Source organism: Alexandromys fortis, unplaced genomic scaffold (assembly GCF_014885135.2).
Source record: "Alexandromys fortis isolate MF-2015 unplaced genomic scaffold, M_Fortis_MF-2015_v1.1 scaffold_98, whole genome shotgun sequence".
Taxonomy (NCBI): Eukaryota; Metazoa; Chordata; class Mammalia; order Rodentia; family Cricetidae; genus Alexandromys; species Alexandromys fortis.
The window spans coordinates 1,847,622-1,874,969 of record NW_026068002.1 but is presented as its reverse complement, the minus strand read 5'-3'; the positions used below and the strand labels follow the sequence as shown (position 1 = coordinate 1,874,969).

Here is a 27,348-nt window from a genome sequence, read left to right as displayed (position 1 = left end):
TGTTTGGTTTACTTGCGGTTAAATATAAATTACAATGATTATAACATCACCCAAGGATATACAAGCATGTCTTGGAATCAGCTCATCTTTTTTTTTTTTTTTTTACAATGCTCTTAGGTATGGGGCTTAATATATATCTATTTGTTAAATGTTTCCCTTCTGTCCATATACATCAGCAGAAGTCTGATCACAGAGCTGGATCCTCATCTGGCCTGTTTCCTCTTTGCATCAGAGGAGACAGCTGAGGTTTGTGGGGGCTCACTTCTCAGGACATTCCACTGTCTAGATCTAGGTTCTCACTTCTCAGTTTAGGGAATTTAGTTTAATGACACACATGTTAGTTGTACTTATTAGGAAGTATTTATTTCAAAATAAATTCTAATATAGCAATTGTCCATCTGAAATTTCATGTAAGTATATCTCTGGATTTGAGCTACTTTAGAACAAAGGAGATAAACCATCCCTTTTCTGGTTTGCAGATTGTGACACTCTTGTCAAGATATTTCATGTTTCCTGGGTGAGAACGAAGCCTGGTCCAAGGTGTACTTCCAAGGGCACCACAGAGTAGGCATCCGAGCCTTTAGGTTCTCACAGGAGCTGGCTGTGGTGGTGACAGAAACCGCCACAACAACTGAAGTTCTTAGTATATTTTTAAACAACTCCATTGAATGAGGAAACGGATACTACAGTGGAAATGAAGTTGTCTGAATGAAGTGTATGACGATTCAAGGAATTGTTTTATTCTATTTGTTCTCTTTGTAGATTGAAATAGAAAGTGAGGGCTACGTATTGAGAAGATGAACTCCCTCCAGATAATTACATTAGCAAGTACAGCCATCAGTCTACTAGTGAACTCAGTGATGCCCCTCTATGAGGCAGAGTAAACTATAAGGTATTTGTAGCTGTAATTAGCTGTTGGTAATTAAAGTCAGGGTCCTAGCAGGCAAAATTCCATCCTACGGAAATAGCTGGGAAATGGCTCTTTCTAGCATACAGGCTACTATAAGAAGGGCCATACATTCATGCTTTGGTATTTGGGGAAAACATCCAATATTTCTGGCAGATAATCCATAAACAGGAATCCTTGCAGGTGGAATCTCAGAGTGGTTCCTTCTAGAATGGGATTTTTTTAAAACAATTTCCTTTTGTAGCAACGTTTCTATGACACCAATCATTGTTTAAAAAAGAAGTTTCTGTAACAAAAGCCCCAATTTTTCTCCAGGCTCGTTTCTAAACATCTAGAATGTACAGGTTTGTCGCCGTAGATGACTTGAATGTATTTTCTTTTAAAAAATAACATCTCAAGATATCCAGCCTGTGTATGCAAAATGGGAATGTAGCTTTTGTATGTATTATGAAGTAGTTTAGGATGCTTGTATTTGCTTTCGATGAAATGATGTTTGGAGCAGAGCTATGGGAATGCAAACATCACCACAAGTTCATTGGTATCCATTTACAGTCAATTGAAAATGAGACTAGAACATCTCCAAGGGGACACTTGACAAGGGACACTGAGGAAGCAGTGCACACTGATGAGATGGGCAAATGGTTCATGCCAGAAGATAAAGGACTTAACATACCAGAAGCAGGTACAAATACACAGTAACTGGGAAAATGAAATAATGCCTGAGAAAACAATAAAAAGAGCTAAGAAAACATTACAGGAGAAACACAGAGCATTCAATAAACCCTCAGATGTCTTCCTTGATTAGCGTCAAAGTTTCATATATTTCTAATGTCAACTTCAAAGCAGCAACACTTTTAGCTTTCTCTTCTGTCTTTTTCCACCATTCTGACATCAATATTCATTTCCACACGCACATAGCGTTTTTATGTTTGAACAGTACAGCTATCCCATTAATGCAAAGACACGGAATTCTGCTAAGGTAGACGCGTGTTCTGAACACGGCTGGCACCATCCAACGTCAGGGTGAGAACCTCCCTCTTAGTGCAGACAGTGCAGGAACGAGACAAGCCACACAGCGCAGGGCGTATGATCAGTGCCCTAGTGGCAACTCCCTACCTTAATGTACGACTGGACGGAATGGTCTAGCTGCTCCTCATGACACTTGGCCACAATGTCAGCCAGAACCCTGGAAAAGCAAAGATGTTCAGTGGCCTGGCTGAAGGTATAAAGATGCTATTTTATTAGAATACTTGGAAAATGGGGTATTTCGTGAATGATTGAATGCATGCATGAATGAACCAACCAGTTCACACTCTTCTTTGGCCTTCCTCAGTCCCCAGCGGAGGGCACCTCATATATCTTTAACACCTGGGAGCCAACTTCCAGCACCATTTCCAAACAGAAGTATTCCAAGAATTGACTAAGCTATAAGGAAAGTCTTAGGGTGTAATATTGCGCTGGAGACGTTTTCTCTGAGCTGAATGCACTATTGTGGTCTCTGCACCTGCTGACCTTGTCTTCCTGGAAAAGGGATCATTGTAAGTACCTAATTCGACTCTGATTAATGACCATGTTCCATTATAAAGGGCTCACTTTCCAACCTGTGAGCAGAAGACCTATTTTTGGAAAAAGAGATTAGGTTAAGCTGTGTATTTCCGTCATTAGCTGGGCTAGGGTTTCACGAGGCAGTGGTGCGGTGAGAACTTTTCATATTAACATGACCAGTCACTGCCTTGGAGAGCTTTGGGAAAACTCAGAAATTCTAACCTATCTCTAAACTGCAATATTTATAAGTTTTGTCAACCTCGACACATACACTCAGATGAAAGGGACACTAGTTGGATGGCACTATTTGCGATTTCCAATCTGGGTTCAGAACTGGATCTTTGGGGAACTGATATTGATACTTTATTTTCCAAGAACTTCAGGGTTTTGTTTTAAAATCAAGGTTAAAAACTTCATTGTAGAAAAGATAACTAATATGTCTTTGAGCAAGGAAGATACAGTCAACATTTTAATGCTAGCTGCGATTTTTTTTATAACGCTATGGCTATTTTTGAAATAAAAAACAAATATATGATCAAATTATTAATTCAAAATAACATAAATGCAGAACTCTGGGTTCATTACTAGACTTATTAGTGATTTTGGTAGAGTATGGTGTGATCAAATTTAACACAAAAGAAAAGAAATGGTGCAGTCAGGCAATAGTGGCACACGCCTTTAATCTCAGCACTCAGGTGGCAGAGGCTGGCAGATCTCCATGAGTTCGAGGCCAGCCTGGTCTACAAGAGCTAGTTCCAGGGCAGTTAGAGCTGTTACACAGAGAAACCCTGTCTTGTAAAACAAAAACACAGACAAACTTTTTGTGGGATAGTGAAATGATACATCTATTCTGGCAAACAATCTAGCAGGTTCTAAAAAAAAATTCTAATGCTCAATCAATGAACTGTGTACTCATTGTGTTACTATGAATCCATGTCAGAAGTAAAGCATGAGAGCTACATTGACATAGAATTTATATAAGAATATTTATAGTGACTTTATTTGTTATAACCCCAAATGGGAAAATTCAGATGTCTTTCGACAAACGAATTCTTAAACATACCGTGGTACAATCCATATCATAGAATATACTCATCCATGAGAAGAAGTGACCTACTGATAAGTGGGTAGCCTGGGTGGATCTTCAGAGAATTGTGATGCGTGAAAAAGCTAATGCCAAATGATTGCACACTGTATAATTTCATATATACACAAATGTGTGTGTGTGTGTGTGTGTGTGTATGTGTGTGTGTTGACAGTGGGGGATACTAAGTGGTGAAGAAACTTTTCCTCTCCATATTATCCATTTTAACTGCTTATGAATCTACAGTTATCTCAAAACAAAATGTTTAAAACGCAGAAGAAAAAAATCTAGCGTTCTGCTAATGATAATAGTCAGGGCTCTGAAAACAAGGGCATGAGGGTGAGAAGTGCTTAAATCTGAAATGCATGTTCACACGAAATGTACACAAATATGGATAGCCAGAATCATAGCATCAGGATCCTGTCTGATCAAAGGTTCTACAGTCTGGGCCCCCAGTGTTGCTATGGATACCTGGTGACGGTTGCACTGATTTCATCTTCCTCGTTCTGCACTAGAATTTTGAAGAGCTGATTCAAGATGATGGGCAGGAAGCTCATGATGGAGTGGATCTTGTCCACATTTAATAAGTTCTGCAGGGAATTGGCGGGAAAAACACAAATGAACAAGCGGGAAGTAGGTCAGCACAGTCTGCAGGTGTTTTCAGGACTATGAGGTGATCACGTGGTCACTGTACTCCCCTTTAGCTGACCACTCGCTTTCCTTCTTTGCTGTGGCAGAAGGTGTAGGTTATATCGAAAGGATTTTGCTTAATTAGCAATGGTAAATACATTCTAATTTTCAATTATTTTTGTTTTGGATAAAAAACTGATCTTTGCCTTTTCTCCTTTTTTTTATATAAACAGAATTATGTAGAAAGAATGAAGTAAAACTCATTGGCTCTCTGATCTGCAAGGGTAAGGTCTTTTGAAAATCCTTAATAATCTTTACTTCTTAGTTTTCAGTGGGAAATAGGATTTATTTGCCAGTTTATATCCCACAAACCGTTCAATCTGCATGTCATGTTACCTTACAAGCAAGGACAAAACCCGAGGTAGGTGACTGAGACATGTCTTTTTCTCTCTTTTGGCACTGATGGAAAAATGCATTCACATGTGGGTCCTGCAAAGGCAACAGAAGTGTTTATTGGTGGTGGTGCACAGACTCAGAGCTAGGGCGGCAAGCACTTCTAAGCACGATTCCCCAAGAAATGAGACTTAGAGCCTTTTTCCCCCTGTCGACAGAGAGGTCAACTGAAGACCCCCAAGTGACTACAGCACTCTGGATGCTGATGCCCGCACATTTCATACTCAGTTCTCTTATCCCTCTGGCCCTGACTGGAGAGTGATATCCCCTGGCTGCCTGCCTCCCTTCTTTCCTTTCTTCTCTCCCTCCTTACCTACCTCCCTGCCTGTCTCTCTTTTCCCCTTCCATCTTTTTATTCATCCCTCCTTCTCTTTATTCCCTTATTTCAATGTTTCTAATTTCTTCAGTCCAAATTCCAGAGATCTTTAAAAATCTCTCGTACATAGTCTATGACACACAGGGCACCATGCTGTCTTTGACATGCCTAGTAACAACATTTCCAGGTTTAATGTGTCTGTATCAGCCTGAAATCAGGACACAACAAAAACTGCGACATGCACACATCCCAAGACATCTTGGTTTTGAGCTGTTGGAATCTGCTTGGAATTTCTCCAAGTTCTGAGTTGAGTTATGTTTCAAATGATTTTTCTTTCAATCAAGTGAAAGAAAATTTAGTTTTGAGAACATATTTGTGATTGTTTTTGAAGTAAATGCTAGACGGGCATCTGGCATGTGTTTTCATTATACTGGCATTTGAGTGGTGATGTTTCCATTTCCTACTTATTTCTTAATTAGAGACAGTTGTTTTCCTCTTAGATATGTCTCCATATATTTGTCCAGTTAGTTATTATTTAGTGAAAGCTGGCTGTGTGTCAGGTCCCTGGTAGGCCTTTTTGACAGAAGAAAGGCGGGACAGACAGGATGTGGGACGGACAGGATCACTTCACCTGTGGACTGTTCACCATGACTACGTGCTTTCACATGTACCTGGTGATTTACAACTTGAGAAGCTCATTACAATAAAAACAAGATGCCATCTGGGCAGGTTACAGGACAGCGCAGCACTGCCTGCAGGTTCAGGGAACCAGGAAGACTTAGGAGAAGTGACGATTGATCTAATATTGGAATTATCAGGCTGAGTCAACCAGATTGATGAGCAGAAGGCAGGAAGAGAGGACAGGTGCCTTTTTACCTGGCTGAGGAAAGGCAAGTACCCAAAACATCTTGGGAAACGGAGTATGAGTTGGAAACCACAGTGTGGGGAAGCCTTGGACCTTGGCAAGCAAGATGAGGTGGGGTAATTAGTTGTGGGACCCAGGACTAAGGATGAGGATGAAAGTATCGTCGAAACATTGAACTTTTTTGATTTTAAAAGCCTATCTGTGAATCTTTATCTGTATTATCTATGTGCTTATCTCTGTGTAGTCTCTGGATTATTTCATCATTCTTAGGAATCAAATATGTGGTTGAGATAAAACAGTATGAAACAGAAAAAGCTGCCTTACAACAGAAAGAATAAACTTACAATTTAATAGTTATGAATGTGTAGACAGTACGCGATAGCTCATGAATTGCTTTCACGTGAATTTTCTTATTTTGCTCTCCGTCACAAGATTAAGTAGTGATATTCTAGGTGTACCATTTTCCTGATGAGGACTTAGGAACCACAGAGGTTAATGTGACTTGTTCAGCAACAAAGTCAGCAGCTGGACAAACTGACCCTCCAGTGAAGTCCTGTCTATCTCATGGTCCTGGGTAGACATGGGAATTAGACTTAGTTTTGTGGTAAACTTAAAAAGTATTTTTTTTTTAAAACCATTGAACAGGTTCTAGACCTGGGTGTTGTAAGTATGAGGAGATCATACTATGAGTGAATGGCCACATTCTAAAGATGCTTCTGTATTTTGGCCTCAAGTTTTATGACTTAAGGAGCTAGTTAGGGCATTTTGTCTATCTCAAGAGGTGAAGATTATACTTTAAGCATTTTTCTTGACAAGTTCAGCCACCTGCTCCTTTGACAACTCATGACATGATGTGTTTCTCCCTACAGATGTAGGAGTCACCATCCTATTTTGCATCATAGTCTATGTCTCTATTGTAGGACATGGTACTCACCTGAGTGTTGACTGTTGATACAACAAATGTTGACACTTTGAAAAGTGGCTTCCCACCATCGACCCATTTAACATTACTTCCGCCATGCTGCAAGAAAGAGTTTGCCATCACCGACAAAATGAGATAAGGGAATCAGATCATTTAATTCATGTTAATTTGCTGTTCTGAGTCATTATTGCCACATCGCTCTAGAGGTGGGAAACTGTGCAAATTCATTTGGAAGTTTTGGAGAGGAGACTGACATACTTTCATAGAGTCATTTTTTAATGGTTCATTTTTAGTGGCCACAATAAAATAAGAGTAGGATTATTGTAGGTTAACTTCATAAAATTGCAATGGACACACACACTATCATGCTAGTTTAAATAACAGAGTATAAAGGATAGCCTTGTTTCATAGCTGATTTTTCTAAAAAAATTGTAAATTATACACTATTCAATACCTTTCCACTTGCAGAATCTTGAATGCTTAAATAATTAGGAGGCAGGGTGGTTGTTATTGGGATATTATACTCCTGAGAAGCTATTTGATCATGTTTCATCAGAGGAAGCCATGCATATCCCACTGCAAAGAAGCAACACTAATAAGGTTGTGAACACAAACCTCTATGCTAAGAAGTACAAATGTACCTCTTGTCACTATAAACAGCAACTTCATTTAAGAATCAATAAATCATATCTTTTCAAAATGGTCTCCAACTCAAGTTAGACATGTGTCACGTTGACCTGTTTCGGGTCACTTCTTGTAAGTACCTGAAGTCTCCAGGGACTCTTTCTTTTTGGCTTTAGCTTTGGCATTGATGTCGCACGTGATGTGATAAAAAGAAAACAAAAGGTGGTGCTTTTCATGGAGCTGTGTTGGGAGCTCAATTTTCACCTGCAGGGGAAGACACCACATTTAGGTTGAGATTAAAATCATTCGCTTAACGTCAGCACAGGAATGAAATTTAGGTCCGTGTGTAGTCAAAATGATAGAACCCTCAACAAATATTCAGTCTGCGGGCTGTAATGTATTGATATGTGATTTTTATATCTTACTGTGGTAGATGACAATTTAGATTGTGTAGTATCTCTCATCACATGATTTATGCTTCCAGAGTATCAATTAAACACACACATTAAAAAACACCAATTCGCCAACAGAACTACGGAGTGTAAAGAAGATAGACATTAAAGAACTACCGTAAACCAGCAGTGGTGGCCCACGCCTTTATTCCCAGCACTTGGAAAGCAGAGGCAGGTGGATCTCTGTGAGCTGGAGGACAAGCTCCAAAGCTACACAGAGAAACTCTGTCTTGAAAAAACAAAAACAAAACAAATAAGCAATCAATCAATCAATCAAACAAACAAACATGGTGAAACTGTAACTCCTGGCCTCCTGAGTATGCTCGTGGGCATGGGTATTAAATGAACACTTGTTAGCCATTCAGAACTCAGACACTGCCCCAGAATCTGAATCTGCCTTTTAAGGTACCCAGGCAACTCATGTGCACATCACTGAGAACTGTGGCTGTAAACAAGATAACTGGAAGCCTGGCCTCTGTCTCTCTAAAATACAACATAAACATATGAAATGACTTTTGTCATAGCCAGTAAGGAGTCATTTAATGAAGCAGCGCTGAAGGTTTACTAATGATGCCTCTGATTAAACACAAATATAAAATAATAAAAGCGACATGGGTTATTTATCCCATATTTCTGGAAAGAAAGCGTTTGAAATAACCACCTACATTTTATATCACTTTTTAAATTAGGTATCAAAGCTTTGTCACATGTACTTAATTTCCTCATTGTCTTGTGATAGGGACACTACAGAGGTGGGACTCAAGGCCAGAGATACTGAGTGAGCAAGAGATGGTAGAGTTAGTAACAGGGGGTTTCTAAGTCAGTCCTACATCTTCTGATGACCCCTGCATACCAGGATTCCAGGAGCCTATATGCACTTAGCTTTATATGAGTCACTAAGTTGCTCTGAGAACAGTCAAGTCAAGCAATTAATAAAGCCCATAGATTATTAATTAGATGTCTTGTGCGTCTTCCAGTTTATCCTCGTTCTGTTTAAAAAAAAGTCTTAGGACTGTTAGATTCCACAGTGTGGTCCCTGAAATGGTAGGATCAGTGTTATCTGGGAACCATAAAATCTCATGCCTAACTCAGACATGTTGAATATTCAAATCTGAGTATTCTGTTTCAATGAGTCTTCCAGATAAGTCTCATTTATGATACAGTTTGAGGATCCCTGGATTTTGATGAGTTACAAGCTTATGCACGTTTATACAACAGTGCACTAACCTAGTTACAAACTCCAATATACATTTCAAAATCCATAATCATAAGCAGAACACTAGAAAATTTCTTCTTAGCCCACTTCAAGATTACATAGCAATGCACCAAGTATTCCAGAATCCCAGTTAACTACATGGTCATGAAAGCATCCTTGTCTTAAGGTTTCACTTGCTGTGATAAAATATCATGACCAAAAACAACTTGGGGAGGGATGGGTTTATGTAAGTTTACAGTTCCATGTCATAGTTCGTTTTCAAAGGAAGTCAGGCAAGAACTCAAGCAGGGCGGGAACATGGTGACAGGAACCGAAGCAGAAGGCCCAGATTAGTTCTGCCTGCTGACTTCTCTTCTTGGCGTGTTCAGACTGCTTTTATAGTACCTGGAATTACCAGCCCCGGGGAAGTCCTGCCCACAGTGATCTGGATTCTCTGGAAACATTCAACAACAGCAAAAAAACATACCACAGGCTTTCCCACACGTAAAGCTGGTGGGGACATTTTCTCAACTGAGGGTCTCTCCTAAAATGGCTCTAGTTTGTGTGGAGTTGACATAAAATTAGGCTTCACAATCCCTGACTTAAAAATCCTGCAAATACTTACATTTTGTTATAACAATGCATTGGATAATTTATACCTATTTTAAAGTTAGTGCAATTGTTTTTCCTGTAATTAAGAAAATCAAACCTTAGTATTAAATCTAGGTTGCAAAGACCACTAAGTGATTCATAATCTACATGTCTCTTGGAAAAGCTCATGGGTTTTAGGAGATGTCAGGAAATATAAGAAAATAAAAAAGATTAAAAGCCAGACTTAACAGCATTGAGAGACAGAGAACACTAATTTATGAAATTCTTACATCTACAGAAAATGCATCTTTCACATGTGTTATGTGAAAAAGTCAATCAATATGGCAAATATTCTGTAATGTAATAATAGCTCTTTCCCTTAGCTCTTTCTTTCTTTCTTTCTTTCTTTCTTTCTTTCTTTCTTTCTTTCTTTCTTTCTTTCTTTCTTTTAAATCCTCTTACCTTGATTGATGGAGGACAATAAGAGCATTAAGTAGACATAGATGTAGGAAGTAAGGTCAGGGGGTTTTGTTAATTAGTTGGAAAAGGACAAATATGTCACATGGGTGGTGGACAGAGATGGCTCCCAAAGGTGACTCTGTGTTCTAAAACCCAGAACCCATGGATATGTGACTGTGCAAGCCACAAGGGACTTTCAAAGATGTGATTAAGGTGAAGATGTTGGGATTATATCAGATATGACAAGAGGGTACATTGTGGTCGCGATGAGGCTCTTTCCTTCCTGCCTTCATTCCTTCCTCCCTTTCTTTTCCTTTCTTGTCAGAAAGAATCCATGTGCCTCACCCAGGTCTCACACTCTCTAGATAGCAAAGAATTATTTTAACTCTAGGATCTTCCTATCCCTACTTCCCGAGGGCGCTGATCACCACACATGTTTGTATGTGGTGTTAGGACTAGGACCCAGGACTTGAGGTATGCTAGGTGAACACTTCATTAACAGAGTTACATTTCTAGCCCCATGCCTGTCCTTATAAAAGGTAGAAGGGACAAGAGTCACAAACCAAGGCATGAGGTGGTGTTTAGAGGCTGCAAGTGGCAAGGAAACAGATCTTCCTCTAGAAATTTTTGGAGGCATTCTACCTCACTGACACCATTATTTCAGCCACATGATAGCCAATTCAGACTTCTAACCACCAGAACTGTAAACGGTGTGTATTATTTTAAGCAACTAAAGGGTGCTAATTTGTTATGGTTTCAATAAAGGAACTCATATAAAACCCTAGCTGGCTGTAATAGTTCAGACTGTCTCTTAGGGTTAGAAGCTGGATTTAATCACTGAAACTTGTCTCAGGCTGTCTATAACATAGCTAATATATGTGTAGCCATTTACCACTAGCCCAGTGAAACTTCTTATGAGTTACAGGAAGTGGGAAAGCTTTTCTCCAGGGCTACGTGGCCTCCTTTGATTGCTGACTGTTACTTAGTAGCTGTACAACCCTGGCAAAGTTACTCAAACCAGTGCCTTCATCTATATCAGGAGGTGGGAACAGTGCTGGATTCTCAGAGCTTTGGAAGAGGACAAAAAGAGTGTTGAATTTTCTAGGACAAGTCACACTTCTAACCATGAGATGAGGGGACTGAGCCCAGTGAAGTTCATGCAGCTGAGAGCAATAGTGTTGATTTATAACATCTAGACATCCTGCTATCACATACATACTGACTAGTAAAGCTATCTAATATGATCTTTACTAAAATCACCCACAAAATAAATGAGAAAAAAAAACAGTCTTATTTTGGTGTGGGAGAATTGTCTGTATTCTGTTAATCATTTTTAAATAAATGATAATTGGCCAGGCAGGAAGTATAGGCGGGTCAACCACACAGGAAGTAGAGGCGTGGTGATAAGAACAGGAGAATTCTGGGAAGGAGGAAGCCCATTCCTCGCAGTTCTTCCCAGACCACTGAAGCAGGATGGACCTGCCCTGTTGAAAAAGGTACTGAGCCATGTGGCTAACCTAGATAAGAATAATGGGTTAATATGAGCTACAGGAGCTAATAAGAAGCCTGAGCTAATGGGCCAATCAGTTTATATCTAATGTAGACTCTCTGTGTGATTTTCTTTGGGACTTGCTGGCTGTGGGAACTGGGCAGGACAGAAACCCCAACAAGCCTGGCCCTCATGTTACATTATTTGAAAAGAATGATAAAATAAAGCCATTTTTTTTGAAGCTCAGTCCTTACACAACTGTAGGAATTAGCAGCATTCACCAGGACTATCACCAGCCAGAGTCACTTCAGTTAGTGTCACTGTAGAGCCTCGGGAGGTGTACGCCATGGTCCTCAATCTGAGATGTAGTCTACATAAGGTTTCTTTGACCTTTTCACCCATGAGTCTCAGGTGGAGGCTGTGGGGTCTGGTCCTTACCTCGTCAGAGAAATCTGGATTTTGAGAATGGTGCAGGACAGCTGTGTAGGCAGCTGAAGTAAAGAGCGGCCCTCCAGGTTTTCCGTAAATACACTGTTCAGAAAGTGAGGAGGGGAACAAAATGAGTGCCTGAAAATATGCCCAGGTGAAAAAAGTCAATTCCAGCACACACTCGGATTGGTTTCCTAGCATGACATCCAGCTAGCTTTGGACTTCCTTGGCCCATTGTTCTGTGTGCACTGTGCAATGGGGCATCAAAGAACAGCTAAAGGCCTTTACACATCTTAAAGGTATGGCCTAAGGGTTGAACACTGAACCAACTTACTGTACAACTTTTGTTTGCCATAAATATGAGTTAGTGTTCAAGATAGGCCCCTGAAGCATGACTTTCTGATAGAGTTAAGGTCCTCAGCCTTGGCTGGACCCCAGGTCCATGCCAACCAATGAAGGTGAGGTAGCAGGACAGACTCAGCTTTTGATATTAAATCCTAACCTCTTATCAGGCCGGAGGAGGCTAGCAGTTCTGATAGATGGCGCTGGTGATGGCTGTTGAGCCATGTACATTTTCAGGAGATCTTAAACAAATGCCTGAAATTGTTCTTCATTCACCATACTCATACAAAGCTCCCCTAGTGGTGCAAAGGACCAAGGCACCTGCTTTCCCTCTCTTGCTATGTCCCCAAGTGACTTGGCTCACCTTCATGGGCTTGGCACCATCTTCATCAGAGTTTTTGAATTCAATGCACACAGTTATATTTCGTGCCTGAAATTATAGTGAGGGGGGAAAATGGAGATGGTAATTTCCTCTTAAATAACACCGCAAACAATATAAGGGCCTAAAATAAGTAGCTTCTAATTAAATCTGAAAAAAATGTATAATAACCAGCATTGCCTTGTGACATTATCCATGGTCCTCAGAAGCAGCAGGATTTGGAGAGATTTTTTAAAAGGAAACAAAAAAGCTCACAGTACAGAACTAAGCATGCTATTTTCAGGGTATTATAAGAAACTAAAAAAAATGGTCTAGATCAAATTTATGTTAGGCTGATTTTAAAAAGGATTATTAATGTATTACACAACCATGCATCTTCAAACAATTCAGAGCTGAACAACTATAAGATAACTGCTTTGGAATATTCCTTTATACTGTGTGAAGACATGTTTAAGAAAGAGTTTAAGAATTGGTTTAAGAAAGAGTTGAATGGCAAGAGTTAGGTAGGAAGAGGTTAGGCAGGACTTCTGGGGACAGAGAAGTCTCAGGAAAGAAGGAAGGTGGAGTTACCAGCCAGCTGGAGAGGGAGCAAGGCACACAGGAGGAGAGATAAGAGTCATGAGTCATATAGCAACATGTAGATAAATGCAAATGGGTTAAATTAAGTTATAAGAGCTGGTGGGACAAGCCAAAGCTGTAGGCAGAGCTTTTATAATTAATAATAAGTCTCAGTGTCCTTTTTGGTGATCTAGTGGCCCAAAATAAAAATCTGTCTACAGATACCTTTTTTGTAACACTTCAAGATGCTGAAAAATGCATTTGTCTTTGAATAATCCTAAAGTGAATTCTAGGATGAACCCACCCTTGGCTAAACACTTTCTTCAAGTCTTGAAGTTATTTGAAGTTGCTCTTTCAAGAACCATCATGTGTGATCTATATACCACAAACTGAGATGAACTAAGACCTCAGAAATGTGTGTCATACCTTGTTGAAGCATTTCTGGCTATCATACTTGAGGTGCTTGGGGTAGACATAAATTTGATTTTTGTATACTCTGTATGGACGGCAATACTTTGTTGAATCATAAATAAATTCTTCCACCTCCACTGTAGGTTCTGACTGAGACATCACGTTGAAAGGCTTGACAGGGATAAAGGACGATGTTACACAGTCTTAAGAAATCAGAAAATAAGAGTTTATCATTTAATATGGGTCTTCTAAAGTGAGCAACACTTATTAGATTTTATAAGATAAGGCATAACCCACTGACTATCACATGCTATTATAAATAAAATACATGTATTATTGTATAGCAGATAAAGTTATTCAGTGGGTCTATTATTGGGACTAACAGATGAATTAACAGTGACTTTCATACATGGAATGATTTTTACAGCAAAAGCCTAAAGCCCTCTGTAGATTATTTGTTACTTTTTTTTCTCTTAAATTTTTACCACCTTTAAAAAAAATCTAACTTTGTAGTTAGCCTAAGGAAAAATAGTCTAAGAAAAAATAAAGAAGAGATGTCTAGGAATGTGTAAGTCAAAACTTCTGTCATTCCACTCTTTGAAGGAGGGAGATATCATGTTGAAACAGAAAGAGGCCTGCTGCTTTTTTTCTACAAAGAACCTTCCTGGACTCAGATAAAACAAATAGATTGGCTATACATACTTGGGAATCAGATGACAATTCTATTTTTTAATTATGAGTCAATTACAATATTTTTTATAGTCTCGAATTTCTCTTTTACTCTACCATTCTTTCCAAGAGAGCATTTAGCTTTCTATTATGTTGGCTTTTCTGTAGGCAATAAAGCCTTGTTCCCTAAATCACATCGAGGAAATGGCTTAGTTTGTCGTCTGCTGTTTCCTGTCAATCAATGCGAAAATGATTTGGGATTGGAACTTAAGTTAGAATTTTCATTATAGTTTATATTAAAATGATTTGTGGAAACTTATCAGGAGAGATGGGCATCGTCTCCTCCCAGTTATCATTTATCATAGGAAACCTTGATTCTGTATCTGGAAACCCTCATTCTTAGGTCAGTAGAAGCAGGAGTTTTACCATGTTCCAAATATGGTAAACATTCTTTGTAATAACATTTCGGTCACATAGGTGGCTGTGCTCCGTCCTCAAAGGAATTTGCTGTCAGTGCGGTATGGCAGAACCAGTCTACACTAGAGTCAGGGAAACTAAACAGAATATGAATTCTCTCACTATTGGCTATTCATTTACTTGAGCCTGACTTTCCTCATAACACTCCAGGGGTTTAAGGATTATGTGAATAATTTAATATCTTGCTGGGTATTAAATCCATATTTGTAGAAAAGATAATAGTTAAGCTATCCAGGGTATAGTTTCAGTTATGAATCCATTGTCTATCTCAATGGACAAATAAGTCCCATATTCCTATAGTATAATGAATTCCTTTCCATTTTGGAAGACAAAAATCCCCAAGAAACCCAAATTTTGTGTTTAAGTAGTTAACCAACAAGCTAACCAAACAATCAAATAACCTCCCACAAGATGCTCAGAAGTCTCTAAATGAACCATGATATCAATGATATTGGCATCATACTTGGCTGCTCCAAGGGGATGTTGTCCACAACAATATCCAGGCTTCCAGGGATGGTCTGCATTTTGCTTGTCCGGTCAGCTCTGTGAAAGAACATCACACACCACACCACACCACACACACACACACACACACACACACAAACACACACACATTGTATTATTTTCATTTCCAAAGAAAACCCCATCTTACACTGTAATTCTGAGCTTTGAGAAGGGTAAAGAGTAATGGCATATTGATTTTTTTGGATAGTTTAATTCCTGTAAAATATATGCTAGTGCAAATTAAAACAAAAATCAGGGAGGAATCAAGTTACAGATATTCTGCTAATACCTTAAACTATTTTCTCTGACTTCACTTATACACGGACCAGATGAATATAATAGTAATTTATTATTATTATGGTCTTGTCAATAAGACTTATTTGAACTTGCTTAAGCATTTCACTATCAATGTGAGTTTTAAGAAATTTTAAGAACAAAGTCAGTTTTTGCTACAGTTGCTAAGAGTTTGCATTCATCCTTAGATTCCATAGCAAAGAACTGACCACCTCTACAGGTATGTAGGCTCTTCTCCTTTTATCATGCAAATTCACTCTTTGACTCTGGAGGTCTGTTTCCTTCCCTGCTTCCAGCTAGCACAGTCCTTGAAGGTTGAAGAATCTTCAGGAGGTGGAGTCTTGCTGGAGAAAGTCAGTGACTGGGGGCAGGCATTAGAGTTTTACAACCCAGTTCCAGTCCCTGTTCACTCTCTGTTTCCTGATGGCAGAAGCAATGTCACCTGTCACTATGTCTTCTCTGCCACGGAGAACTACATTCCCTGAGAGCACAAGACAAAGTGATCCCTCTTCTCCTAAGTAGCTTTTGTCAAGTATTTGGCCTCTGCAGTTGAAAAAATAACTCATGCCACACCATATGTTGATGATGATTATTATTATGTTTTTTTGAGACAGGATTTCTTTATGTAACAGTCTGGCTGTCCTGGAAATCACTCTGTAGACCAAGCTTGCCTTGAACATAAGATTATTTGAGTCTCAAACTTTTACCTCTCTTCCCAACTCCATGGTCAGTGAACTGCACTGATGGGCTGAAGTTAGTAATGGCAAATTTATACCATGGAAATTGGTCACCAGGAGGAACCAGATTTAATTTAATGTCAGTACTGCACTATGTATTCTAGGTGCCCCTCACATGCCATTAATAATTTCTTTCTATTCCCTGATAGCATAATGTGTGTCAGGGTTTATTTTGGTCTTTGTTGTATCAGTTTATCCCCAAATCTTTGCATGTTCCATGCTGTTCAACATTACAGCTATTCAAACCTTAAGTGACTGCCAAAAAGGCAAAAGGAAAAGATCTTTTCATTTTCTCATGGTGGCTTGAGGAGCCTTGTGAAGGTCTGGGTGCAGGTTTTGACTACTATGTTTCATGAGAGAAGTGCAGAAAGGTCTCTTATGTTACCAGTACTCTTCCTGGACTAAAAGAACTAAGATTAGTATAGGTTCTTGCCTAACAATTTACTTATCATTCTAATTATATAGTCTAAAGACTTCCTTAATGATGATGATAATGATGATAGATAGATAGATAGATAGATAAAACGTCCATTATATTTCAATAGATGCAAATAATTTACTGATGCTGTGGAAGGTATTAGCTATACTTTAAATATACAATAATATTTTTTGAGGCATATACAAAATTAGTTGATAAAGGGATGTTGATTCTCAGGTATGAGAAATAGAACCATTATTCAAGGCTAAGGTGTACAAGAACACTCTGTGTATTAGAGCCTAATAGTGTAAGATAAATACTATAATAAGGACATCTACATATGTCAAGAAAGAAGCTCTGGTGGGAAAGAAGTGGATTGTCCAGTCCCAGCTGACCTCTTTCAGCCAATATCATGAATGGAAGAGACTAACTGAAACCACAGAATCAGGAGTACCACAAATGATGCTATTTCTAGATACTGAATTTTGGGGGTGGGTTGTCATAAAGCTATAGGTGAATGACATAGCCCAGTATATCACAAATCTTCTGCAAATCCTGGAAAACTGATCATTAAGGCACCACGATTTGGACAAAAGGGAAATCACCAGACAACCATCTCTTTCTGGAGGTATCTGGACAATTGAGACTCAGCATCAGGTGTTAAGGAAAGAGGAAAAATCAGTGTTGGTTGCTTAAAGCGGCACTGAGAATATCCTACCTTCTGTAGTCTGATACCAGTTTAAGCAGGTCCTCAGCTGAAATCTTGCTACTTTCTTGTCTATACAATGGTGAGAATCTTGAGTCTCTGTCCACATTTCCCTGGTTGTCCTTAAATACAGATCTGGAGGAAAATAATGTTTACTCAGGTTTATAGTTGGTTACTGCTTAAGAAATTGTGTTTTTAAGGAGGAAAATTAATGATCATTTTAATTCATAATTGAAAGAACTCAAGGGACTTAACAAAATAAAAAGAAACCAATTCTTAGAGTTTTCATTTATAAACACCACATTTTTTTTTATCATATTTCTCATTTTTAACTATTTATCTAAAGTGGGAATTGTTTCTGTTACAACTGTTTTTTATGTTTTCTTACATTTAACACAATATCAAAATCTTGGAATATTAGGGGAGTTGAAAAGAAATACATTAATTTGCGTGTGTGTGTGTGTGTGTGTGTGCATGCAAGGCTCCCATCTATCTTGTTTTGTAAGTATGATCTCTCACGGGCCTGAAACTCCCTGAAGAGGCTAGCTGATTGGTTCGTACGCTCCAGGCATCCTCCCGTGTCTGCATCCTCCATGGTACCATGACAGCCACACACCATCATGTTCGGTTTCTTACCTAGATTCGATAGCTCAAACTCAGGTCCTCATTTTCCAAGGCAAGCACTTCACTCATTGAGCTATCGTCTAAGATCCCCTTTCTAACTGTTTCCTCAAGGTGCCCTAACCTGGTCTAGGAGGGGCCGCGGCACCTTGGGGGGTGTCATTAGGATTGATGAGTGTGCAACAAGGATCAGGTTGTCATTACGACTGTGGCACGATAGTGAGATTCTTAAAATGTCGTTGTAAATGAGCCCATGTTCTAACGTTTAGGACACAAATAATGATAAAATGCAGGAAATATGAGTCAGAGTTTGGCATTAGATAAGGCTAACATTATGTTGCTCCCTTCCTTGATCCCGCTTCATGGTAGCTATAACACCGTGCTTAAAGCACATAATTGCTTTGATCTAAGTTATGAAGTGAGGTCAGGCAATATTCACTTGGCATGCTCTCTGCTCGTGACAGCCCCACCCCACACCTATTATGCATCCAAAAAAATTCAGCCCACATATAATTGCTTTTTCTTCAACAGCGGAGAAATGTTGGATTTTTATTTCTCCTAGTTGAAGAGCCCTAACTAGAATATTTTATCATTTAAATGAATCAAATATTTTAATAAAGTAGCTAAAATGGCTTTGAAAATGATATCAACCATAGATTTTAGTGTAGAGGAACATGAAAAAAAAAGGAACATGGGCTAGAAACGTATTGAAATGATATTTTTAGACTCTGAAATTACCTCCTTATAGTTCTGTTGCAATTCTTGTTGAGCAGTAACGGGGAGGGAGGATAATCTCTCCTTGATAAAACTTTAATGAAATAACATCAGGAAAACATAATAAAAATATCTAACTTGAAGACTAGAGAGAGAGAGCTCAGCAGGCAAAAGGCACTTGCAGCCAAGTCTGCTGGCCAAGTACTTCCTAAGGCCAGCACAGTAGACGGAGAGAGCCTATGTCTGCGGATTGTCCTCTGAACTCCACATGAGAGCTGTGGCAAGCTGCGCATGCCCTCTCCTGCCCCCACCCCACAAAATACATAAAAACGTGGTAAGAATTTCAAAACATTTAACTTAAAAATGGCTTTTGTATAAACAATGTATGTGAGCTGTATTCTCCACTTTGCTCATACCCACAGCTGTCTTGTGGAAATCTCTTACTTGGAATAGCCATTCATGAAGTTTACTGTAGCCTGAGCGCTTTGGTTTTGATCCTTCTACCTCGCTCTCTCAAGTGCTACGGTCAGAGGCATAGAACATCCTGTGGGTCTTAGACATTTCTCTGCGTGTGTGGAGACAGCAGATGAAAGACAAAGCGGCTGCTAGGGCCCAGCATGGGCCCATGACTATGATCTCAGCGCTGGGGTACTAAAGACAACAGGAGGATCGGGTACTCAAAGCCACTATGAGCTATACATACAGCCCCATCTCAAACTAGAAAAAAAAATCTCTGCAAGGACTGAAGATGTACTTCAGAGGTAGAGCACCTGTCTACTATTCATAAAGCAGAAAAAAATGTTAATTTGGTTGATTGACAGTTTCCGTTGGATAAAAATACATTACCTAATAATTATAGAATGACAAAAGGAGAGATGGACTTGGTGAGGGTATACAAGGAGCTTTGTCATGGCAAGATGCACATGGACGTGGACCACCACCCATTGGGATGCTGTCAGTGTGAGAATCTTAGATCATGCTGCACTGTGCATCTTCAGATGTACAGATATGAGAGTGAAACTGTATTTTAGCCCTGATCAATTCTGAAGGAAGTTGAGCGCTGTCTGGTAGTCATTTATAAGGTAAAATGAGACAGAGTCCACGAATCTGTGAGCTAATCCTAGCAAGGACTTGGGTTCCTATGATCCTAGAGGTGATATGCATTGGAAAAGCTTAATTGCAATAGGACATATTTCTAAATTCAACATCTTTTAGAATTGCTAATTATAAATTATCCCACAAAGCTGTGTGTGTGTGATCTGCATCTATTCAAAAGATAATCTTTTTGCTAAAAAGTACAGCTGGTACCGAATCTGAGAACATACCAGAAAAATTTCAAATTAGATGCTCACAGCGAAGAGATCTGTGTGTACTGCAGCAGCTGGGTAAAAATCTGGTTCCAAGCAACTGTTAATGCTACTGTTTTGACTACAGTTGCTTTCAAATGTTTTAGGGTACACTCACAGCTATACTGTGAAACAAACCATGAGATGAAAAATAAAGCAGGAAGGCAATGCCAATGGCGATTTGGCGTACCAACAGTGTATTTCCTGTGTTCTGGATCTGGTCTATACCAGGCCTTCAGAGGGTCCCGCCTTCTCTTAGCTTAAGTAGTGTCTCCACTGGAAGGTTGGATAGAGACTGCTTCTTTGGGTGATTTGTTGCTTTCTGAAGTTAGATATTTCAAATGACCCAACATATAATTTCTGCATGTTCTGCCATTTTTTTCTCTCATTTGCCAGAGAAGCTCACATAAATTGAAGTCATTTTGGTGGGGTAACAGCTCACTAACCAACAGCTGAATGGCTCACTGGGCCCTAATACAGCAAGGGCTTGTGGCTTTGCTAACTTTCTTTTCCTAGCAATAATTCTTCTAAGAACTGATAACACGTTCAGACCCCATGGAAGCTTCATCTGTCTCCCTCACAGTTGGTTGACAATTTTTAGAGTCAGGGTGTTACTTCTAAGGGTCATTCTGCCAATAATCGACACATTATATACTTCTGTCCACCATACTACTCTCCATTGACCAAATTTACAAGAAACGTGGGAGTTGTGGAACATGGACTCCACAATGAATTTCAATAATAATGATAATTAATAATAATGACAATATATACCATGTTTTTCATGTCTACTGTTAGTTATCTTGGTAAGAAAAGATGGGAAGGGAGAGATAAAATAATATCCATGATGTCTTTTATACCAAATCCTTGTACATCTGTTTTTTAATAGAACATACTGCTCATGAGACAGATATTTTCTGCTCATTCTACAGATGACACTCTGGAGCCAGAGAGCGATCTTGCTCAGTGATCCATTAAGGGGTGACCTGAGCCTGTCAGCTTTGGTGTGCTTACCAGGCTTGGCAACCTGGCTCTCTTGCCCTTGCTGCAAGGTTGTCTGAATGCAAGTCAGTCCTTGCAGCCAGCAGGGATTTGTCTTGCCTTACTGGTGCTGGCGTCCTTCTATCCTTCTACCTGCCAGCCCCCAATTTGATGGCTGTAGCATTCTGACACATACTGGTGGGTTTTCTCTGAAAGTGTCCCTCAGTGGAAGCTGTGTGAACTGAAGAATACCCAACAGGTCAACCCTTCCATCTGGCCTTTGCATCTTGAGTTGAAGGGACTGCCTTTGGGTTAACGCTGTCAACATTCATTAAGGGAGTGTTTTGTTCCAGGCTTGTAATTAATCTCTTTTCATTCAGCTAGTTCATTGCTGATCTTTAATTGTTTTCCTTATGAGTATATGCCAGGGTTTCTCCCATTTAAAGAATTCTTACATCAATGCAGGTGTAGTGAGTTTGTGAGGGACGCTTGGAGTTGATGGGTCAGTAGATCTGAAAAGCAAGTTCTATTCTTAACAGAGGTTCCGTTTTTTTTTTTTTTTTTTTTTTTCCAATGAAGGGTCTGCTACTTGTGCCCAAACACCAAATTTTCCAACAGAGTCAACTGGGGATATAATTGTCTGTGCTAATCTACACGCAAATCAAAGACAGCATAAGTGAGCAACTGATGGCTTCATTTGGTCACTCACGTTCAGAGCAGAATTCTATGCCCAAATGAATGCATGAAGGTATACCGGAAAGAATGATCTATCTCTGCTTATCGTATGTCCATTAGGCTCTTGGGACTGACCAAACACTGTGTTCATTGAGCCAGATATGCACGAACAAGCTATGATTTTGATTCGATACTTACTAAGAGACCCCAGTACATTTGGCCATGCCCCCACTGTTTGCAGGTCTGGGGCCTTCTGTATAACCTGTCTTGTTGAGCTAAATTGTGAAGTGTATGTCTGAAGATGACAACATACTAACATTTCTTGATGCACAATAGGCAACATTAAACATTCAAAGCCATAGCTTCTGATGCAGATTGTTAGGACATCTCTACTCTGTTAGTTGCAAAGTAGAACCTTACCTCACAGCCCAAGCAAACGGCATCCGATATTTCCCCAATTTGCTACAGAACTGCCTATTGGATTTTAGTACTTTTTGTGCAAACTGAGGAAAAAAATAAATAAAATATTATTTAGGGACAGTCAATTACAAATTGTACATGTGAAATAATAATGCTTATTTTTCCACTTTATTATCTATTGAAATTCTATACAGTTTCTTCTTACTGGCACACAGATTACATATGATACCCTCTGTGTTCAAGTTATTGTAGAACTCTAGGCTCTCTTTGTTAATTTGCAAATTTTAAGTATAGAAAAATTCCCTAATCTTGAAATATCAATTATTATCCACTCACCTTGCTTCTCTTCCTGCCTTGTTCCCTCCCTTCTTTCTAGCTAAGAGAAGTTAAAATCTTGAATGAAAAGTTATCAAGTTTATATTTACAATTGGTAGCAAGCAGATCACAGCTTTTTTATTCATCCAACAAGAGACTTTCTGTGAAGGACTGTGTGGGCCCTGCATTCTCTGTCACACATTTCTCAGATCTATTGCTATAGTGCGGGGTTAGCTGCAGGGAAGGCGAAGACACTTACATTTTCAGAGCTGGAGCAAACCCAGGGCTTCACACATTCTAAGCAAAGTGGGACTGAATGGCAATAAAATTTTATTTACAAAAGCTGGTAGCAGGTTGGGTGTGGTCTGATCAGATAGTTCGCTGGACAATGATATGAGAAACTCATAAACATGTTAAACTACAGTCTAAATTGTACATGTTCAGATTCTCTGGTTTTGAGTTATTTCCTTGTTATCTTTCTTTTGTATGGAAAATAAATACTTTAAATAATTTATCTTCTAGTAAACAGAGGTAATTTCATAATTTGATTATTAAATAACAAGGCAATGGAAAGAAAAAGCAAAAAAAAATCACTGGTCTTACCATTCAGGCCACATTGCTCCTCATGTCTATCTTCCTGTAATTCTCTGTTATAATATTTAATATATAATGTTTGTCTTTGCTATTGAGTCCATTGTCAACTTGCTGATAGTTTTGCAAACTGACTTCACTCGATTCTGTTCTAACTTTGTTATTGTATAAATCCTTTGATCTTTGGGACTAAAGCAATATAAAAATTATAGTTTACTTCTACTAATACAATGGTTCAACTTGAGGGGCACAACTCCTTGGGGGCTTGAATGACCCTTTCACAGTGGTCACCTAAGACCATGGGAAACACAGATATTTACATTATGATTCATAACAGTAGCAAAAGTAGAGTTATGGAAGAGCAATGAAAATGATTTTATGGTTGGGGGTCATCACAACATGGGGAACTATATTAAGGAGTTATAGCATTAGGAAGACTTAGAACCACATAACAGATTCATAGACATCATAGACTGTTGACTCAAAAAAACATAAACCAAAAATGTATAATTTAAAATTTTTTGGTAGGTATTAATTATACTGGTAAGTGAATATTAAAAATCATACATTTATCAACTTTTATAATTCAGGAAGGCAGCATGACTCTATTTCTTTAAAGCGACTGAAATTATTTATAAGACTATCATCTTTACCTTGTTGGAGTCTGGATTCTTAATATAAGGTTCGGCACCACTCCCAATATTCCCCATTAGGACTTTTTCGACTTTGGCCACCAAAACAATTTCAGAGTGTGGATCACTCACAGAGAATATAGCCTGTGCCCAAAGAAAGCAGTACATAACTACCATAAAATGACCCTGAAGACATTCACAAAATGTCATTAAAAAGAAAAGACAGTTTTAAGAATTTTTTTTTGGAGGGGGCGAGGTAGGGGGATTACCCATATGACCTATTGTTAAGGAACAATCTAAGGGCCAAGGCTTTTCTGTCCCCTCACAAGTAAACAAAGTGCAACCTGCTTTGGGAATTTTAGCCATTCCTCCGGAAGGCCCTTTATGTGAGGTTCTTCTGATTGTCCTGGCGTGCCCGTGTCAATGTTGCCATTTTCCAAGGCTGGTGGGGCCCCCGAGAGCATCTGCCGGACAGCAGGGTGATTCAGATCTACGTGGAAATCGGCAGAGATCTTCCTGCTTTCTCTGAGGTCATAAAGCGCCACACTCACAAAGAAAGGCTCAATCTGTGGGGAAAACAAAAGCCAAGTGCTTCTGACATAAAACAATGCCCGCCCACCAGTCTGTGTACCCCCTGCATCTCACAACACGTTGGATGCAAGATAGGCAGAAAGCAAGGTCTCTGATCCAGTGAGAAGTATCTGGAATCCCTCCCTGCAACAGAGGCCGCCAAGCCCAGGGCTGCCTCTCATTTGTTTGTTGACCTTAGATTCCCACCTAATCTTCAAGCACATTAGGCTTGAACAGCCTTCTGTTTGCTTTCCCATACTCTAAGAAAATACCTTTTATCCCAGTCTCCCCAGATCCTTAAAGAACAGATGGGATCCTAAAAGTTTTTAGCCCAACTGCTTTTCAGACTTTCCTCCCTCCCTCCCTCCCTCCCTCCCTCCCTCCTTCCCTCCTTTCTTCTCTCTTTTATATTTTTTTGAGACAGGGTTTCTCTGTGTAGCTCTGGCTATCCTAGAACTTGCTCTGTAGACCAGGTTGGTTTCAAACTCAAGAGATCCACTTGCTTGGATTAAAGGCATGCTCCACCGTCATGCAGGTAAATGAGTGGCCCAGGCTGGCCTTGAATTGGTGATCCTCCTGCCTCCAACTCCTTTAACAAATCCTACCAGCATGTGCCACCAGAACTGGCACATTTCATTTTTTTTTAAATCACAGCTTGAAATAAGAATAATAAAGTTTATTTCACACTGACTTTGTGCTTTCTACTATTTTCTGTATTTTTAATACATTCAGAACATAATAGCACGGCACAAATGAGGATCTGCTTGTGAAAAGCCCTGTTGTCAGAGAAGATGGGAACTCCTCTAAAAAGAAGTCAGTACTTAAGAGGAGGTTTTAAAAAAGATATCACTTATTCTCTTTATTTTGTACTAATTTTGAAGCTCACACTTCTAGCAGCAGGGTCAACTCTTTCAAAAACTCTGACAACTAACTTTAACTTCTGGTCACCTTGCCATCTGCCAGTTTTCTTGACCCTAAGGTTACCATTTTCTATTCAATAATATTTGTAGATATATATTCCAATATGATCCTCTGTGAATAGGGACTACGCTTCTGTTTCCTGGTCACCCAGAGAAAAGTATGGGCTCCATCAGCAATATTATTTTGCTTATTCATTCAGGTTCTTTGTTGGTTCCCAACCACGCCAATCATCTTTTCTAACTGCCTTCTCCATACTATCCTAGACCCATATCCTGACAGATCTAGTAGCAAGTCACTTCTGTGCCTTTGGGTGGCTTTCTCCTTTTCCTGCCCAGGGCTCAGGGATGCTCACTTAAGTCTAAGCTTCCACGGAGTTATCCACCTACCCTGCCCCCAGATGTTGTGAAGGAAACTGAAGGTGAAAAATAAGGCAGAAAGGGGAAAGTGACGGCATCTGAGAAACGGGCAAGTTGCTTGCACTAGCTTTAAAGAAGGACTTAGGTAGAGTTTGTTCAGGGGCTCCTAGACAAGACAAATGGTAAAGACATAATGAAAGGAAAGGACCCCAAAAGCTCACTAGACTGGAATCAGCGTGAAGGTAAAATTCAGGAGCTGCCCAGGTCCTTAAGAGAAACATTATGGCCAAAGCAAAACACAGTACTGCACAAAGAGTATTTCCAGGTCTGCAAGCATAGGAACCTAAGCTCATGATAATGGTCACTGACACAGGGGATAAAGACACAAAGACAAATTCTTTATGAAACACAGAATGTCCTCTGCAAGACATCTCAATGGCCATAGGTATATGAGCTTTGGGTTTCTGGGTCAGTCAGGAGAACTGGGCTGGAAGTCTGGATCTGGAAGCTTTTTGAATGGAACTCCTATGTAAGCCGTGATGCACAGCTGTGTTGTTTTGAATGGAATGGCTCCCATCGACTCATATGTTTGAATACTTGCTCCTCTGTTTGTAGAACTGCTTGGGAAGGATTAGAAGGTGTGGAGTTATTGGAGGAGTTCTACCACTGGGGACAGGGTTTGAGTTTTCAAAAGACTGGAGCTATTCCCACTGTAGTCTGACTCCTGGTTGAGGATCAAGATGAAAGCTCTCTGTTCCTGCATGTCTCTCTCCACCATCATAGACTCTAACCCTTTGAAACTGTAAGCCCAACTAAACACTTTCTTTTACATGTTTCCTCACAGCAGTTTCGTTACAGCAGTAGAAATGATAAATAATGCAAGAGAGAAGAAAGTCAGTGTAGGTTTCTGTGGAATAGCAATGGGCAGAGAACAGAGAGAGGCCAAAGCAGTTATAAAAGAGACTGGGTAAAGCCTGGGAACCAGAAAGGGGCTGATGAGACTGGAAAAGAGAGACTCTGAATGAGAAAGGTGGGGGAGACAATGGAACATGCGGAAGGGGAAATATTGGGGGTGAAAGGACACAATGATGAATGGGTGGGATGCTGGTGGGGGTGTCTGGGAGAATGAACCAAATAAAGTATGTATGAAAACAGCATGAATCTGCTACTTTGTAAGCCAAATAAAATTAACACAGAATATTCAAAATAAAATTAGAGAGTGGGAAATGGAGAGATATTGTGTCTTCCCTTCATTCCTTTTTTCTTTCCCCCGTCCTCCCTTCTTCCCTCCCTTTCTTCCCTTTTGCATATGGCTTCACATGTACCAGGTAAACGTTATACCATTAACCTCATACCACAACTCAGAAAAGCCAAAAAATGAATAAAAATATTAAATGCTGCCAAAATATGATAGAAACAAATATTCAAGATATAAAGGATGTTTAACCAGAAAAGTGTTAAGAGCAGCAAAAATTAAGGGATGGGGGCTCAGGCCAGTGGTGGCAGTGCTGATTTAGTATGTGCACAGCCCTGGAATGAAAAAAATGGAAATGTGTTAAATTATGTAAAATATGTATACATAATTTTGTACAAAATTTACATAGATACATGAATGGATAATTAAATATACTAGATAAATGAATATAATTAAATATACTTAAATATTTAAATGATAATAAGTATAGTAGATATGCGTGTGTGATTTTGTAGCTATGCAGTTAAGTAGGGGTTCTAAAAGATTGTCAACAAA

At 39.4% G+C, this 27,348-nt stretch overlaps 1 protein-coding gene across 14 annotated transcripts in view; it reads right to left on the bottom strand.

Moving 5' to 3' along the window:
- The window catches only part of Dock10 (dedicator of cytokinesis 10), a 251,970-nt gene that overhangs the window by 59,057 nt on the left and 165,565 nt on the right, over positions 1–27,348 (bottom strand). For all 14 annotated transcript variants that reach the window (XM_050161078.1, XM_050161085.1, XM_050161079.1 and 11 more), the window contains exons 12-25: positions 24,096–24,317; positions 23,773–23,895; positions 22,214–22,296; positions 17,469–17,591; positions 15,261–15,340; positions 13,667–13,854; positions 12,668–12,733; positions 11,971–12,063; positions 7,487–7,610; positions 7,177–7,298; positions 6,735–6,821; positions 4,563–4,655; positions 4,008–4,126; positions 2,024–2,093 (exon numbers count right to left, since the gene is read on the bottom strand). In XM_050161078.1, the coding sequence (XP_050017035.1) occupies positions 2,024–2,093; positions 4,008–4,126; positions 4,563–4,655; positions 6,735–6,821; positions 7,177–7,298; positions 7,487–7,610; positions 11,971–12,063; positions 12,668–12,733; positions 13,667–13,854; positions 15,261–15,340; positions 17,469–17,591; positions 22,214–22,296; positions 23,773–23,895; positions 24,096–24,317 (1,593 nt within the window). The remainder of the gene's footprint in view (positions 1–2,023; positions 2,094–4,007; positions 4,127–4,562; positions 4,656–6,734; positions 6,822–7,176; positions 7,299–7,486; positions 7,611–11,970; positions 12,064–12,667; positions 12,734–13,666; positions 13,855–15,260; positions 15,341–17,468; positions 17,592–22,213; positions 22,297–23,772; positions 23,896–24,095; positions 24,318–27,348) is intronic.